The sequence below is a fragment of the Anopheles aquasalis genome, chromosome 3 (assembly GCF_943734665.1).
Source record: "Anopheles aquasalis chromosome 3, idAnoAquaMG_Q_19, whole genome shotgun sequence".
NCBI lineage: Eukaryota > Metazoa > Arthropoda > Insecta > Diptera > Culicidae > Anopheles > Anopheles aquasalis.
Genome location: NC_064878.1, coordinates 67,943,549 through 67,960,354, shown reverse-complemented (window position 1 = coordinate 67,960,354; position 16,806 = coordinate 67,943,549). Strand labels below are relative to the sequence as shown.

General features: G+C 46.0%; 1 protein-coding gene across 9 annotated transcripts in view; it reads left to right on the top strand.

The window, feature by feature from the left end:
• The window catches only part of LOC126578961 (titin), a 43,230-nt gene that overhangs the window by 5,620 nt on the left and 20,804 nt on the right, over window positions 1-16,806 (top strand). For all 9 annotated transcript variants that reach the window (XM_050242098.1, XM_050242095.1, XM_050242088.1 and 6 more), the window contains 8 exons: window positions 6,992-7,114; window positions 7,176-8,495; window positions 8,767-9,117; window positions 10,368-10,535; window positions 10,628-11,389; window positions 13,399-13,590; window positions 13,680-15,207; window positions 16,502-16,662. In XM_050242098.1, the coding sequence (XP_050098055.1) occupies window positions 6,992-7,114; window positions 7,176-8,495; window positions 8,767-9,117; window positions 10,368-10,535; window positions 10,628-11,389; window positions 13,399-13,590; window positions 13,680-15,207; window positions 16,502-16,662 (4,605 nt within the window). The remainder of the gene's footprint in view (window positions 1-6,991; window positions 7,115-7,175; window positions 8,496-8,766; window positions 9,118-10,367; window positions 10,536-10,627; window positions 11,390-13,398; window positions 13,591-13,679; window positions 15,208-16,501; window positions 16,663-16,806) is intronic.

Below are 16,806 nucleotides of genomic sequence, written 5' to 3'. Positions count from 1 at the left end.
TGCTGCACCACTAACACGAGCAGCTGCACGGCACATCTGGGAGTGAACCATTTCTCCATTGGTCGCTGGCTACCAGTGGAACAAGATTTAAAAGTTGACTGGCCAGGACGGTTCAAATGGATTTCGTCTCTTCCGAAAAAGTAAAACAAAACTGCGCGCAACGAAATCATTCACGAGAAACCCATGAAATGTGTTTTTATGGTTCCGTTTCGGCGATGATGACGATCGGCTAGCACCAATAAGCGTAACGTCGGCCAACGAGCGCGCCAACTTGCGTAGCTGCTATGCGCTCCAATAGTTTTCCGGCACCAGGCCCCGTCGGATACTATAGTAAGGGAGCAGCATGGAGCGGAAGGGAAGAGAATCTTAAGCCTGCCCAAGACTTGGCCAGGGACTGCAGCACGCCGTCGAGCAGGTTATGCTTATAATTGCACGAGGTGAAGCGAAAGACGGGCGGTGTACCGTTGCTTGGCCGAGAAGAATCTCTTCGCTCCGGGTTCGCCATGTGCGCCTCGTAGAGTCGAAAGTTAGGTCGCGGTTGCGCTTGCAGGTCTGCTATTCAAATCTATCGGCTACCAGCCGTTCCGAATTGTGTTGAACGGCAATTCCGTGAGCGGGAGTAAACTGATGAAGGCAATTTAAGAAGATGCCCAGCTACGTGTTGAGGTTCCATTTCTCTAGACAGTTTTCGGGGATTGAACCGGATTCTTCGATTGGTGTGTTATGCTCTGGAATGAAAAACCGTATGGTGGGTGTTGGAGGTATGGTTTGAGCGATTACACCTCGACAGCTGGTCCCATTTGCGGACTGAGTTGATTGCTCATTCCAGCAACATGGACTATGTAGCATCAAAAGGCAGCAGAGAATACATGAGCATATTTATATCACGAACATTACAGCTCATGTAGTCTGTGTCTCTTCTCGCGATGCTGTGGTGATGAAGAATTTAATTCACATACGAGCCATCAATGGATTTGCTTTAACGATCTTTTGGAACAGTGCAAGATGCAAATATTGTGTGTTTGCGGCGAAACGTGGACTACGATCGAAACGACCTCGATCGTGGAATCCCGTATTAGATGCTCGTGGAGCTGATGTGGCTGTTTGGCCGAACTGAACATGTGGTTTCTAAAATAAACATTCAGCCATTCAGGCAGTGTTTGATCGTTTGTGTGTGGTCTCTCCCTCTACGGGCCATCTTTGTAGTTTGCAGCCTTTAGCACCAGCAGGCCAGATGACAGCTGGTTCGTAGTTTACACCCGCTTGGTCACAGATTGTTACCTTTGCACTTCTCACCTTATGCCCGGCGTTGTCTTCGCCAGCACGTCAACCGCAGGTTGCGCGTGTTGGTAAACAAAGTCTTATCGTTACTAAGAAGGTCCCTTTGGTTTCCTGTGCACGCTAGGGGCTTCTTTCATTTGTGGCTTTCTGACGTCCTTTCACCTGGTCTGGGATCCCGCGATCGCGACCTTAAGTCATGAACACATTCATACTTCGTATTCGTTAAGAGACCGAGCCACGTTAATGCTGGCTGGTTCATTCAACATAATGCTCGCGCCAACAGAAGGTCACTCGCTGCTAGTTTACAACGCTTACGGCCATATTTGGGTAAACAATTTTCAACTCGAAGAGCCTGGTGTGGTCAGCTGGTGTGCTAGTGGTGGTGTATTGGAGTGTCCAAAGAGCACCGACACTTTGGTGTCCCAGTTTCTGCCATGCCGGTCGACCTCGCAAATTTGGCTGTTTCGCTGTGTTCCATCTTCTTAAAACGAACAACAGATTAAACCAGTTCTCGATGCAAGTCCTCGAGTACTTGACCGAGATTACCCTCGCAGAAGCATGAATGCACTGTCTGATGATAAGGCTATGGATGAGTTCTTTGGACGGCTCTGGCCTCTGGAACATTGTGGCACCTTGGTCAAAGAAGCGGGTCGATTGTGTACGCTCATCCATGATCCCAATGACGTCATGAAAGTCCATTGCTCGCTCGCTCGTTCATAATCTGAGTCCCTCGTCCTCATCTCTGCCTCCCAACAGGGCGTGCAAATGTTGCAATGTTCTAAAATTAATCTTTGCTTTCTGCGCTGTTGTGCGTCTGTACGGGTGTGAACAAATCGGAACCAGCCCGCTAGCTCAAAGGCCGATCTTTGGAAGAGTTGTGCCGGTAGTGTGGCATATGGAAAGGAAGTAATCGTTTCAACATGATGATGTTGCGCACAGCTTACTGTTGATGCATAATGCATTTGCTAGTGTTGTTGGGGAACGTAGTAGAAACAGAATGCTTCGATGGACAGAGAGGGTGCGGCACCAACCGAAACGTGCCGTGTTCATAACGCCAGTTAGAGCGACAAGATACCCTATATGCCATAAGGTCGACGATGAGGTAATACTCAGAGTCAGTAGGGCCACAATTTGAGATGAGTATCACACTTTCCAATTGAAACCAAACCGTCTAGCATGCTGTAGCAACTGAAGTACGATTCGTCACCCTAAAATGCTTTCCATGTTAAAAAACTATCCTACAAATGCTTCTCTCTGTAGAGTGTGATCTCATAGTTTAGATTTTCATTTTTTCCAAACCAGTGTCAGACTTCAAAGCAGGATGGTAGGACAGTAAGGTGTTACTTTTTATTAATTCTAAACTTACTCCAGGAATGCCGGAAATATCCATTTACATGGATGTTCAGTGCTGTTGCTTTGTTTTCATCATTTCTCTTCCATCACGTAAATCTGAGAGTTCTGATTGCTTCAGTGGAGCCTAAAAATAACCTTCATAGAGCGTGCGAGAACATTAGCTTCCGATCCGGCTTTACATCGGATTTGTTACTCCTTGCCGGATGGTATCGTACTCAGCTTGGGTGTAGCTGTACGCTTATCGATGTGTTTGTCTGGCTCAAGTCAATGTTGACAGCATGTGTTCACGGGAAGATCATGCTGCCGCCTCTGCCCTGGGTCTAATTTTAATTCGAGTCTCTATGATCGGTTGTAAGCAATTGCTTGCGGGATGTGTTTGGTATGCGTGCAACGGGAGCAGTTCCCAAATACAACGTACCCTTCAGGAAAATAGGGCGCTTCATTGGTTCATGTGACGCGTGATTCCGCGAGTTGGCATAGGTCCTGAATTTAAAGTATTCTGAGGATGGGAGGCACCCTTTTTTCTGAAGGAGAAATTACTTTTTTTTGCAATTAACGCTCGAGGAAAGGTTGCTTCGAGTATTTGATTCCCACGAGAGATATGCCAAGAGTCGACACCCTGCATTTATTCGCAGCGAGGCCTAGTGGTTGTGGCATGCAAAGTGATGCGCATGGCTGTCTGTGCGTGCCCTACACCATTCGAGAAGAAACTGTGCGGTCAGGTTAATCATTAGCACTACTGGCTAGGGTGGACTGATAATTATCCCATTAATAGCTATCGGAAACGTAATCGGAGCAATAAATATTTCTTGCTGGCCTTTCCTTGAACAGCTCTTTGCCCCGTGTACTCTGGGAATAGGATAATAAAGCCGGGAAAATGGAAGTTAAGAAGAGAGTTGATTACCGTGCGTTGCACGATCAGTGCAGGGATATAAAAGAAAGGAAAAAAAAGTCCAGCGGAATGGATGCAAACGACGTGGAACAAGATTGCAGATAAATTTATGTCTGTACCTATACGGTGCTGTTCGATGTCAGCATCGCGTACGTGCATCGTACAGACTGGGCTGTTGATCTTCAGTGGAACATGTAGGAAACCGAGTGGCATGTAATGATCTAGATATTCTGGACGTAATAAACCTCTACTTGTGTCTTGTTGCGCTTCACGTTGCATGCGAAAGACAGGTTTGGGATTGAACGGGGATTAGCGTAGGCATTATCGAGGGTTCCCAATCCTATGAATTCCTCAGTATTATGCTGTTGCTTCGGTTACCGGTGAATAAAAACGGTGGATGTCGATCTTAACATTGCACCATAAACACTTGATGAGTTTTTCGCAATATTCATTCACTTCAGATTATTTACCTGTGTTTTATCTGCATGCACACTCAACACATAAAGGTCGTTGCGCTTCGGAGATCATCTGCTTTAAACGGTTTTGACCGTTTACGAGAAAAAGTTTTAGGAGCTAAAAAATGCTAGTGATTGACCATCTGCGCAACGGTTTGCTGATCGCGAGCGATCATTCATGTCATAAAACAAGCAAAACAACAAGTAATGCTCCATTACACGTTATCATTGGGCGAACCCATTGGGCGTGAGTGCGAAACTCATGCGTGACAGATAGCGGACTATACGGTCAGCTACCTTGAATTGTTTTAATCGTCTTCTATCGATAGCGTCACCGCCTGTGACTAGTAGCGTTACTTTGAATTGATTTCAGTAGTTAAAATATGTCACAATTAGTTTAAAAAGGAAGTTCATGAATTGTGAACAGCACATATTAGATTTATTTCAAATAAGTACACATATCAAGACGATTCAAAGGTGCATACATTTACAATTGTTAAATCTCAAAGGTTTTTTTTAAACATATTAGCGTATTATTTTAAACATTTTTAAACAACATTAGCAAATAATTTGCTGATAACATAATAAGAAAAATGAAAGATGAGAAGCACAAAGGAAAAAATAAACTATTCTCGACACCATCATTCAACACTCCATAAATCATGTTTGAGGTTTTTGTATGCATTGCATTGGTGAGGCTGTCACTATCTAGGAGGTCTTTTCTTTCACACTTGAAAGCGCAGCATTGTGTAGTGTTGGAATGATTCTACCTAAACCTACCTATTAAATGGTCCCAACACAAAACATGTTCCGAAGCGCTCCCTCTAAACCCTTCTGCGTGCTAATGTTTGATGGTGAACCAGATGTATTCTGTCTTATGAGAATTGGAAAAAGGAAATTGAAAAATTATGTTTCCACACCAGCGCTACTGACTAATGACGGCTGCATTCAGCAGCTGAAGTGCCAGTAAGCGTGTGTTGTAGCCTTGCTGTATGCTCTGTTTGAGATGCCGGTTTCAGAGCAAAGTTGTTAAAGAGAGATAATTATGAACACGTGCCGTCATCCAGCAGCTCAAGATTGGGACGCATGGGATAGAGCTATGGTCTGTCTCGATGCGACTGCTTCTGGTTTTTGCTGCCAGTTCGGAACCACTGGAGCCGAAAGAGGTTTAATGTTAACTCAGCCATGGGGTTCAAAAGTAAAGTCGTGTTTCTGATTCGTCATCACACCTTGTATAAGTATGTATCCGGAAAGTAAGTTATGGGCCATGGACGGGTGATATGCTTCGAGCGAACACAAGCCGCAATGTCTTAGAAAGCATTGAAAAAGATATGCTTTCACCTCGCCCAAAATACAAGGGCAATGTTGTTGTTTGAGAAATGAGTGTGTGTCAAATTATTGGTCGCAAGCGGGACAAAGCTTTTTGCTTTGCTGATTGAGCGTGACCAGCGTTCCGCACCGGAAAGCCCCTAGTGAAGGGTGCAGGAACAGAGTGGGCTTCGGTGAAATGGAACTGCAAAATCGGAGCAAATTAGATTCCCCTACCGAACGGAGCCAGGCCCGTTGACCCGCATTCCTGTCCAAAAGAAGGCAACCTACCCTGCTGGTCAATGCTGCCTGACGTCGCCGAAAGGCTGAAACCATGTATCCTCGATGGCAATTAATTTGGCTTCGCTTTCTTCGCTTCACTTGCACCGATGCCAATCGAAATCCCGATGAAAGGGGTTGAAATGGCGAACGAGGCTGGTGTAACCGAGTGACGATTATGAGCGTATGTGCCTTGAAAATCGGGCATAGGTAACGGTGACAATTGAAAGGAGCGGGACTTGTACGTTTTTCTCTTAACTTCCGGCGATTTCGCTCCACATCGAATGGCAACTCTCTTGGGTTCTAGAAAAGATTCACCACTTTCCATTAGCGGATGCTGGCTGTATTGCAGGTGCGTAACTCGATCTTGCCAAAGCACGATCGTGTGTCGACACCCGCCGTGTTGCACGGTGTGCGAGCGTGTATGCTGCACAAGAGATTGTAAACAAATCTCCGTCAACCGTCAAGAACTCAGCAGGCGGGCGAATCTAATCCGAGCAGGCATCCTCCGCTGTTTATTTGCTTGCCGAGAAACGGAAATAAGGGCGTTCGAATCGGATTTCACTTGCAACACGCGATCTATGTCGTCTGCGATTCAAAAGCAAAATATCAAGACGACTAGTTCCAGACGTTAAGCGAGAGAATTGATTGTTTTATTGGGTTTTATATTCTACTATTTTTGCGCTTTTTTAAACATTTTCTCGGCACTTGCACTAACAAATTTCGTAGTTAAATGTTCATTCTTAAAATGGTTATCAAATACTTTCATAATCCTTGACCCATATTTGAATTAAAGAGAGATTCAGAGTGGCTACGGTATTCTGATCAGGAAAGGTTGATCGCACCCTTCTTGCGAGAAAAACGAGAGAGCGTAATAATGTGCGATCCTCTCAAAAACACGCAAGCTCTCCAAAACACGTTGCACGTCACCAAACTGATCTATGTATAACCTTGAGGAACTCTCAATTTTCTTACATAAAATTAAAAAAAAAACAATTGATTTAATCGAAAAATTATGGTATATGCTATACTAACTGCAACTAAAAATATTTGTGACACTTAACCAAGAGAGAAACTTGAAGAGATTTCTTATTAATGATTTGAGAGATTTTGCCGCTCTCTTGAATCATGGAGACATGGATTGGATCATGAATGAAAAGAAGAACGTTTGCGGTTTTTCTGTTTTCTTCTGAGCATTTTATTTTCTTTATTTACCAAACCACTTGTACTATTTTCATTGGCAAATCATTGCAACACACAAAAGCAGTCTATTAAATCACAATAACAAAAGATCTGGTTAGAACATAAATAATAGATGTGTTGTCGAGCATCAGATTCTCGATAGCATCACAAGCAATGCGCATTTATTTTCTATAGTTGGTCGATTGATTAATAAGGCATTTATTTCTTGGTTTTTTCAAAGAGCGGAGAAAAGCTGTTTATCAAGGTAGCAGATCTGCAGCCAAAATTCACATTTCTTGGACCGAGTCTCGACGAGGCGCTGAAGCTTCAAAACCAGCACGATGAGTTGCTCCAGCAGATACAGGTAAGAAAGGCTGAGGAGATAAATGCAGTGGCTAACTTTCCTTTTGATGTTTTTTTTCTAGAACCTGCCAACACCACTGGAGGAATTCTATAGAAAGATACAGGAAAAAATTTCATCGAATGAGAGACCCAACCCGACACTAATCGAAGAAATGGCGTCGTCGCTGAATGCTGTGTGGCATGATATCAAGAAGATGCTCGCTGAACGTCGCGAGATCGTTGCGCTGAATGTGAGCTTCTTCGAGCGTCTTGGGGAGGCATACGGGAAGATGTCCTCGCTGGAAGTAGCCTGCAACGATACAATGATACCGATCGAGATTGATGCCGTGCGTGAGTTCCTGGAATCGTTTCGCAACCTTCGAAGCGATATGCTAAACACAATCTCGCAAGCGCTCACAGCTGGCAATCAGATATTGGATCGGTTGCGAGTACTGTCCGAGATAGGCACGCTTGATTCGAGGCCGAACCACATCAAGCTTGATGCCATACAAGCCATCGGGCTGGTAGAGACCTGGCTAGAAGATCTCTCGAACCGTCGGAATCAGCTTGAACAAGCATGGATTTCTCGCAAAACACAACTAGAGCAGTGTCTCACGCTTGCGATTCTGGCAAAGGAGCTGGACGAGATCGAGCAATGCTTGAGCCGAGTGCGGAGCCAGAACCTCAGTTCCTTCACTCTGGGTGAATCGGCGGAACAGGCTCGAGACCTACTCGAAACGTATCAAAACCTCAAGCCCGAAGCAGCCATGCTACGGGACAAATCATTGAAGATAACGAAGGCAACCGAAGAACTTCTTACGACCGGGTGCTTCGCAGGAGATGAAGCGTGCGCTAAGGCCTATAGTGTGCTAAATGCATGTTCGGAGCATTTGGAGGAGATCGACCATCGGGAAACATTGCTGGGTACGTCACGAGAGTTTTTCGGGCGAGCCGAGGCGATTTTGAAAAGGCTCGATCAGTTAGAGATAGAGGTTAGCAATGCTCAAATGAGGCCGTCTTCGCCAAACGATCTACCGGTGCATCAGCGGTTGCTTCAAGATATTCGCGAATCGATTGGCGAAGTATTGCAGATGGGTTACTCGCTAGTGGATGATGTTGGTCGCACGAAACCGGAAGTAGCCGGCGTACAAGCCATGATCGAGCGGATCGAACAGCGCAAGCTGAACTTTGAACGATACTGTAATGAGGAAAGTGAACGAAACGTTCGAGCGTCGCAAGCCTTGAATGAGTTCTTGGAGCGCTACAACCAGTTATTCGTGTGGCTTGAAGAAGCATTTGCAGAAAGAATTGTTGGTGGCAAAGCTATTCACAACATGGGAGAAAATCTCATCGAGGCCAAAGAGTGCTTGCTGTTGCATCACCAGTTTCTGAATGATTTAGAGGTAAGAATTGTTTCCGTTTGTATCCATTTTCTGCTCAAAAAATCAAACGATCGAATATGTAGCATCGAAGAATGAATGACAGAAACATGTTTTAAACTAACGGCATTTTATCTTCAACCTACGCTCTGTTTTTCATGAGTTTAAAAAACTGGTTTTCAAAATATTTTCAAAGTGCTGCACATTTGTTCATGCGCACAGCAGCAAGAAAAAGTACAACTTCTTCATCACTCCTAACCACGATCGTTCTATTCTCTTGTGCTCTCCATTCCAGATCAAAGGCAACGCTATAAATAACTTGCTCGTGCGGTTGACACCGTGCCTGGAGCATCTTTCCGACGTGCAGCGTGATGACGTGCAGCGAAAGATCGACCTGATCCGACAAAAATGGATCGAGCTGAAAAACTACGTCATCGAGCGGGTTGATCGTTTGAAGCTATACATCAAGTTCCATCAGGAAGCGGAAACGTTGCGCAATCAGTTCGACGCTTACGCAATCCAGTTTGCAACGTTCAAGGACAATCCGGCCGACCATTCACTCATCCATGCAGCTACAGCCAACATCCGCCAGACACTCGAGAGCCTGCGGACGATCGGAGCTCAATTTTTGAACCAACTGGAACAGGTAAGGAAACCCACGGTAGGTTGGGGTATTCTTTTTTGACTTGCGTCACCTGGGAGCCATATAATGCCGTAGACCGTATCGTTGTATCCGTAAAACTCAAAACGGCGATAAATAATGAACGAGTTGGGCCGCTGCCAAGAAGAAACCGCTGTTTGGTTTGTGATATTCATGATGAGCTCGCCGTGGTGGGCCAAACCCCCTCTTCATCCTTAAACGCTTGCCTGTTAATCAATGCTAGAGGAATGCAAAGTTTTTTTCCTTTCATTTGAACGGTTAGCTTTGAGTTTGGAAGTGTGTCTTGCTAATGTGTGCATGTTTTTATGTGTTCGCGGGATACCAGTTTTGACGATCACGAGCTGTCTAACGGATGAACGCCATTGAGTAATGTGTAAGTTGAGTGTAGCATTAGTGGCTGGCAAGCCAGTACCGCACATGAAACGAATCAGTAGGTCAGTTATGAACAGAAATTGAGTTGAGCAATCGCGACATGTCGAACATTTTCTGAAATAAATCAAATCGTCCCATTGCATGCGCCCATGGCAAGATCGTACGTAATTTGATCGTAAACAACATGCAAATGAAGATACCACTTTTGACGAAAGCTACTCAGCCTTGGGGCAAATAGATTTACACATTTGATGTTTTGATTCTGCATTACACTAATCATTACCCCATACCGATGTATGAAAGCTATGCGTTGCTGATCATCATGAAGATTGCTTTGATGGAGTTGCATAAATTGAAAACATTTTCGCTAGAAAAACTTAATGCACTTACTGGTTGGTAACCCCTTTTTTAGGGGTTCGTTTTTATAAAGAAATAGAATTAACGCTGGCTGAGAAACGCCTGACACAATCTGGAAGCTACGATCAGCAGATGCTGTGTTGATGCTGTGGAACGGTGCAAGTCCTCTTTCTCGTTAAGGCTGGTACGAAAATACCATGCTCTGACGGTCGTGAAAAGAAAACACCATTTGTTGGACGGTCCATCATTTTCCGATGCCACCTCTCTCACAATTTGCACGCCAGTGTGGTTGTGGCGCTTGTGAAAAAACCACCCAGAATGAGCATAATATTGTAATTCTGCTCGGAATTTTACCCTATCCTCGGGATGTACAACATTTCTCTCTCTCTCTCTCTCTCTCTGTCTTTCCTTTTTCTCTACCACATCGCTGCTATCGCTGAATGGACTCATGTGTATTGGCTTACACGGTTTGCTTTCTCTTTCTTTGAATGTATACGACACCCCAGATTGGGGCGGACCCATACTTGCAGAAATCTCGCGCAGCGCAGTGCGTCGAACGAACGCTCGCCGAATTCGACGATCGTCAGTTGGCGATCAGTAATGAGTGGGAAAGCTGGAACAGTCGACGACGCACGGAGACAATCCTAAAAGAAATCATGGCCGCCAACATGGAGGTAAGTGTTTGGTTGAATGAAAAAGTGGTAAAGGTTTGTTTGTTTGTTTGAATGGCACCATTTTCTATGGAATTGTATTACGCCTTCACTAGACATTGGCCGTAACGTCGAAGCTGGAAGAGCAGCTGTATCCTATCTTCAGTACGGCGCTGGATAATCCAACCGATCTGATGGAGTTTATAGGGCGGAAACGAGTGACGGTACAGAATGATATTCAGGCTGCCGAAACCGATCTTACCACACGCTTCGACACGATCGACCAGCTTGAATCGAGCAGCTCGCCGAGTGTTGTGGAAGATATTGTGACCGTAAAGAACAATTTAAACTCCATCAAAACGAAGCTCCACTCGATGGCTGCCGATTTCAGCGAGTTGACGGTGGACATCGAGCAATTCCTCGTCTCGATCGTACAGTGTCGCGACAGTATCAAGGAGTACTTTGCCAACAAGCAAACCGTCACCGATCCGGGCAGTGTCGAGGCAATAGCCGATAGTTATGAGCAGTTCAAGCAGACGACGATGGAACACTTCCGCAATTTATTGCAGCAAAGCGAGCAGATCATCGAACGAGTCAAATCACAGGAACCACCAGGAGCGAAGGAAATGGATACGGATAAGATCATCACGTTGCTGGAGAACCTGCGGACATACTTCGAGTCACAAACGGAATCGGAGAATTGTGAGCTGAAGAAGCAGCACAATGTTATCGCGTTTGATCGCGAGTTGCACGAAGTGCGCGGTGCGATCCGTGACGCTGGTCAACGATTGGAAGCTCAGCGTGGCCAGTTTGGTGAAAACATTGCCGAAGCCCAAACTGCTCGGTTGGCTTTCGAGGAGCATGCGGCGGCTTTGCAAGTAAGTGAATCGGCTCAATACTCATTACAGCCTGAGGCAAGGTCAGATACGCCTGTTTAATTAATCGTGGACATTTGTCTCGCACCCACCGCTCATGTCACGTCACGGCAGCTAATTACGTTGGACTGTCTCTAGTGCATGGCGCCAACCCGACGTTGACGCGACGGTCTTGAATTTCGCGCAACGGCATTAACCCTCAACCGGTTCGGCGAACTACCAGGGAAACTGTGCAATGATTTATCCCAATGCCACACACTGGCGAGGCTCGGGCGTGTCATTTGGTTCCATGTTGAATGTTTATGCGTTTCGTTCCATCCAACGCGCGATTTCCTCCCACGATTGGTAGGGTAGAAAATGAGAAAAAAAACTATTCCTGCGCTCGTTTGCCTCGGATGTCATAAATTTAATCCTGCACCGGGTGCGAGTGTTGTGCTACGAATGCGTAGGATAGAGATCATCCAATTGGATCCATTCTCTATTCGTCTCCCTTTCTTTTTCCTTACGGCCATACCCCAAATCTGCTTGAGAGTGAGCTGATGAATGATGTCCTTTCCGATTAGAGCACAGCTGCTGTGATTGAGGCAATTATTGATGGGCAACGTGCCGTATCGAGAATATGCCACTAGTTACGCAAGCTATTTTTATAACCAGTTATCTCTGTAGATTGTTCACTATAATAACCATTGAACTAACCTTTTCGATCGGCTATTATCGATAGTTTTTACAAGTGTTGGGAGTTTAACTACCATATATTTTATATGCTACACGTAAAAATTAAAACGTTATTGCTGAGCGCGCTTGTTTAGAGATAGAATACAAAAGATGGATTACATTTTTCATTTCTAATCTGTAATTGTAGACGGCTGTAGGTTTGCAACTTGCTTTGCTTGTTTTGGTTTCCCGTCGTAGCACAGACAGAATTACGATGTGTGTGGGAAACCTGCATTACAGCTCCTTCAGTGGCTTGCACAAACATGCATTGTTTGGTTTATTTTGTGGTGATTTGAAAGTCTTCGGTAGGTTCGGCCACAAATAGCAAAATTGAATTCAGAATATATCCATGGAATCACTTTTGTGCACATCGCGCGATATTTTAACGGTTGAACTGGGCCAAGTGATGCACAACGCAAAGTCCGTTGATGGAGCAGTGTTTTGATTTCCACCTCCAAACGGGCACAGTATAACATTGTTTTATGTTTTCATTCGGTCGCCGAGGGAGGCTCAGTCGTAGGATTCCGCTTCCGGAAGGTGTGGCGGCATATGCCGTGCTGGCCACAAACATCCTCGTCTGAATTCATCAACACTACACAGTCGTATGGTTGGGCTACTGGTGTTGGTGTTGGCGCTACGATGACAAGAGACTGGCCATGTGTGATGTGTAGTAGCTAAGTAAATATTTATAGAATCCATCGTAAAATTTGTTTTTTCTGGGAAAATCTCGTATGGGAGCACACGGCTGTGGTGGTGTAGATCACCGAGACGAGGCGACGATGTTAGAATGATCTGGTTGAGATGCATCCCGTTTGTAGGAGAGACACTCAGAAGTCAAGAGGAAATTGCTGTTGACGCGCATGAGGGACGGTGAATGATGAATGACCGGTTTGAGCCTGGGCTCAGGTTGAACTCCCGCATAAGCGCTCATCTTTCTGTCAGTAACAATTAACGATTGCACGCACCTGTTGCTGAAGATGATACTTTGACCAGTGCCATGCGTCCTACGAGAAAATGCATTTCGTTGCATATCTATGCGCAGCGTGTGCCGAGCGAGCGCGTGTGACATTTAATTACGCCCACCAGACTACAGATGAAGGTGTTCAAGAAGAATGCTAACGATATGTAGCCTGATTAGCAAAGATTGAGGGTCTTTTGGTGACTGATCACAATTACAGTGGCTGCAATTAAAAGCATTTAACATACTTGTAGCTATGCGGCGCATTACAGCATTACACATTGAATGTTGAATCACGAATATAGCTCAATTTTTTTACGTGGTTTTATCAATTAAACAGGAACTTCAGCATCGTTTGGATACGTTTATCAACTCTGGAGCGGAGCTGGTAAGGCAGTATCCGGAAACGAGCCCATATGTCGAATCAGAGACGAATAAAATCCGGAATGAATGGACGGAACTGATGAATAAAATCGACGAGCGTCGTAAACTGTTTAGCACAGCAATCGAGTACTTTGGCAAATTAGCATCGGTAAGTATAAGATAAAGACTCGCATCGCTAGCACCCAAATGGTGATCCACTGTGCTTTTCCACACTCCTTTTCGAACGTATTTTCTCAGATCGAGGATAGCTATCGCAATTTGAATGCCGATCTGATTAATGCGAACAACAAACTCACAATATTGAACAATGTCGACGTAGCGAATGATTTGGTTGCCCAGGTGGATAGCACGATCCGTTCACATGAAGCACAGCAGCTGGATGCGCTGAAGAACATATCGGTGCTCTCCACACAGCTCTACGGCTTTGACAAAACCGTTACGATCTTCACCGAAAACACCAAACTGTTTCAAACGTTTTACAAAATTAAATCTGAGGTGTATGAGCGCACGAAAGAATTGATGGAGCAGCAACAGATGCGCGAGAATCAACAGAAGCTTGAACAAGAACAACGAGAGCTAGAGCAGCAGAGACTTATCCAGCAACAAAGAGAACTCGAGCAGCAGCGCCTGGAACAACAGCGGATCGAACAGCAACAACGAGAGCTTGAAGAGCAACGACTCGAGCAACAAAAGCGTGAGCTCGAACAGCAACAGCAAGAACTGGAACGGCAGCGTCTTGAGCAACAACAGCGGGAACTTCAGCAACAGCAACAACGAGAGCTTGAGGAACAGCAGCTTGAACAACAAAAGCGAGAACTAGAACACCAACAACGCGAACTCGAACAGCAACGTCTCGAACAGGAACGTATATTGCAGAAACAACGTGAACTTGAGCAGCAGCAGCATGCGGCTCAAGTAGTCGAAAATGTTAAGATAACAACCACCACGGCGCACTTGGGCTCACTGCCTCAACAACAATCGTTTGACGTGCAGACCGTAGACGAGCAGCAGTATTTGAAGGAACCGCAGGTTCCATTGGTAATACAGACGGTCGAAGAGCAAATTCACGAGCAAATTCACGAAGTCATCACAACGACATCAACAACGAAGACCGTAAGCGAGCCACAAGCGATACCCGAACGACATGAACCACAGTCAGAAGCATCTTTGCGAGTCGTACAACCGCTGGCCGATGTGTGTTGTCAGGAAGGGCAGCGTGTGCGGTTGCAATGTGTGGTCGCTGGGACTCCCGATCCATGCATCGAGTGGTACAAGAACGGTATCAGCGTGCAGGACAATCCGGACTATCGTACAAGCTTCGATCCGGCCAGTGGAGTCTGCACGTTGGTGATCGATGAGACGGTCACTGCGGATAGTGCCGATATCTTGTGCCGAGCAACGAACGATGCTGGAGTGGCTGACACAGCGGCACGATTGTTGGTGACTGAGGTACCGCCAGAACCGAAACCAGCGGGAACGGCTCCAACGTTCACCATGCCATTACTCGACGGTGGTGTGGCGCAGGAAGGGCAACCGTTCCAGTATGACTGTGTTGTAACCGGAACGCCTTCACCAACGGTACACTGGTTCAAGGGTGACCGGTGCATCGATGGTTCACCCGATTATCGTCAATCCTACGAACCGGTGTCGGGTGTTGCCTCCCTCCGTATCGAGCAAGTGTACCTCGAGGACCAAACGCACTACACCTGTCGTGCGGTTAGCGAATGCGGGTCTAGCGAAACGATCGCGTTTCTCACGGTTAAGCGTAAGTATTACTTGTCGGTAGGACTGATTGATCGGCCACGAAGCTACGCTGGTGATGTGCTTCTCCGCTTTGAAGTGCTGCTTGGCGTCAGTGCGTTGCACCCGCTCACGGCGTACGTAATGGGGGTTCCCCAAACCAGTAATAGTAGTAGTAGAATCATCGTTGCGTAACCATGGTAGCAATAGGTAGTGTGCGTCCTGGAGTGTAAACGATGAAACCACAAATGATGGAGGCGCCAACGATGGAGGCGCCCATGCGCCTCCATCGTTATTTTTTTTTGTAAAAATATGTGATGATGGACTTGTATGTTTAACCTCCATCGTTTAGTTGCATATAAATTCAAAAAGCAACTCCCGGACGTGATCGCTCAGCGAGAGAAAGATCGAAACTGTGTGTGGCGTCAAGTGATGTAGATTATCGGTGAGACAGAAATAGTTGAGAGTGCATTTGCGGTTGTATGTGCGCCCGTTGCCACTTGTAATCCACTTAGTAGTGTCAACTCCAAGCAGCGCACCACTTTGCTATCGTGGCCTCGAGGGTGTTGTGCTCTCAATGTTGTTAATTTATCTTTTCGAGCGGAAAACGGGTTGGGCCAGCCCATTTCCTCGTAGCCATCGCACGCTCTCGTTACCGAGCGCTGTCACAGAAATTACACGCATCCGAGCTAATGGTGCGTTAATCTTTTGCAATAATTCTCTGCACCCAATTGAAGAAGACAGACGAGGCGCTACGAGCTAAGCCGCTGGCATATCGTCCCGCCGTAGCATGCCCCTCATCTAATCTGGCTGCGTTTCCAATGCACTTCTGGGAGACATTTGAGATTATACGCTCGATTGCATTCCGCTTCGGACCAAAAGGCCTGTCATCGGTCAGTCCATTAGCATCGTACGCTGCTAACTTTGTTGCTACTCTGTGGTCGTGTGGCCGTGGCAACAACGGACTACTTTGATGAATATTCTTCTTCGAGAGCGACATTTCGTTGCTCGAATCAATAGGCGTTAGGTTGGAATTCCACGGTTGCCACAGCATCGCACGCTGCCGACGTTCGACATTATCACGATCTATTTTTGAAGCCACCCTCCATTCGACGTACCGGCAGCCGGGATCTGAACGATCAAAACATAAAACCCAGTGGAAAATGTTCAATCAGCTGCTCACACCTGTTGTAGTAGATCGTTTCATGCCAAGCAGCACGCCCGTGTCTAAAGTTTTCTTTCTCGCTCTCTTACCCTGCATCATCATTTCTCTCTCTTTTTTCTCTCTTTTTTCTTCTTTTTTTCTGAAAATCTGGTAGCACTGGAACCGACCGAGTTTCCCGGATTCAGCGAGCCGCTATCCAACGTGATGGCGCGGGTTGGACAGAAGATACGCCTGGAAGCGCAGGTTACTGGCACACCGCAGCCGGATCTGATGTGGACACACGATGGAAAACATTTCACGAACCGTGAGGTGAAAGTAAGTATCACGATCTCCCTCTACCATCATAAACACACGCAGTCATGTGTGCCAGACACATGATCTTTAGCAACACTCATATGCATCGCACTGGTGTAAGGTACTAGCACATTAAATGCGGCTCAATTAAGTCGTCCATTGGAT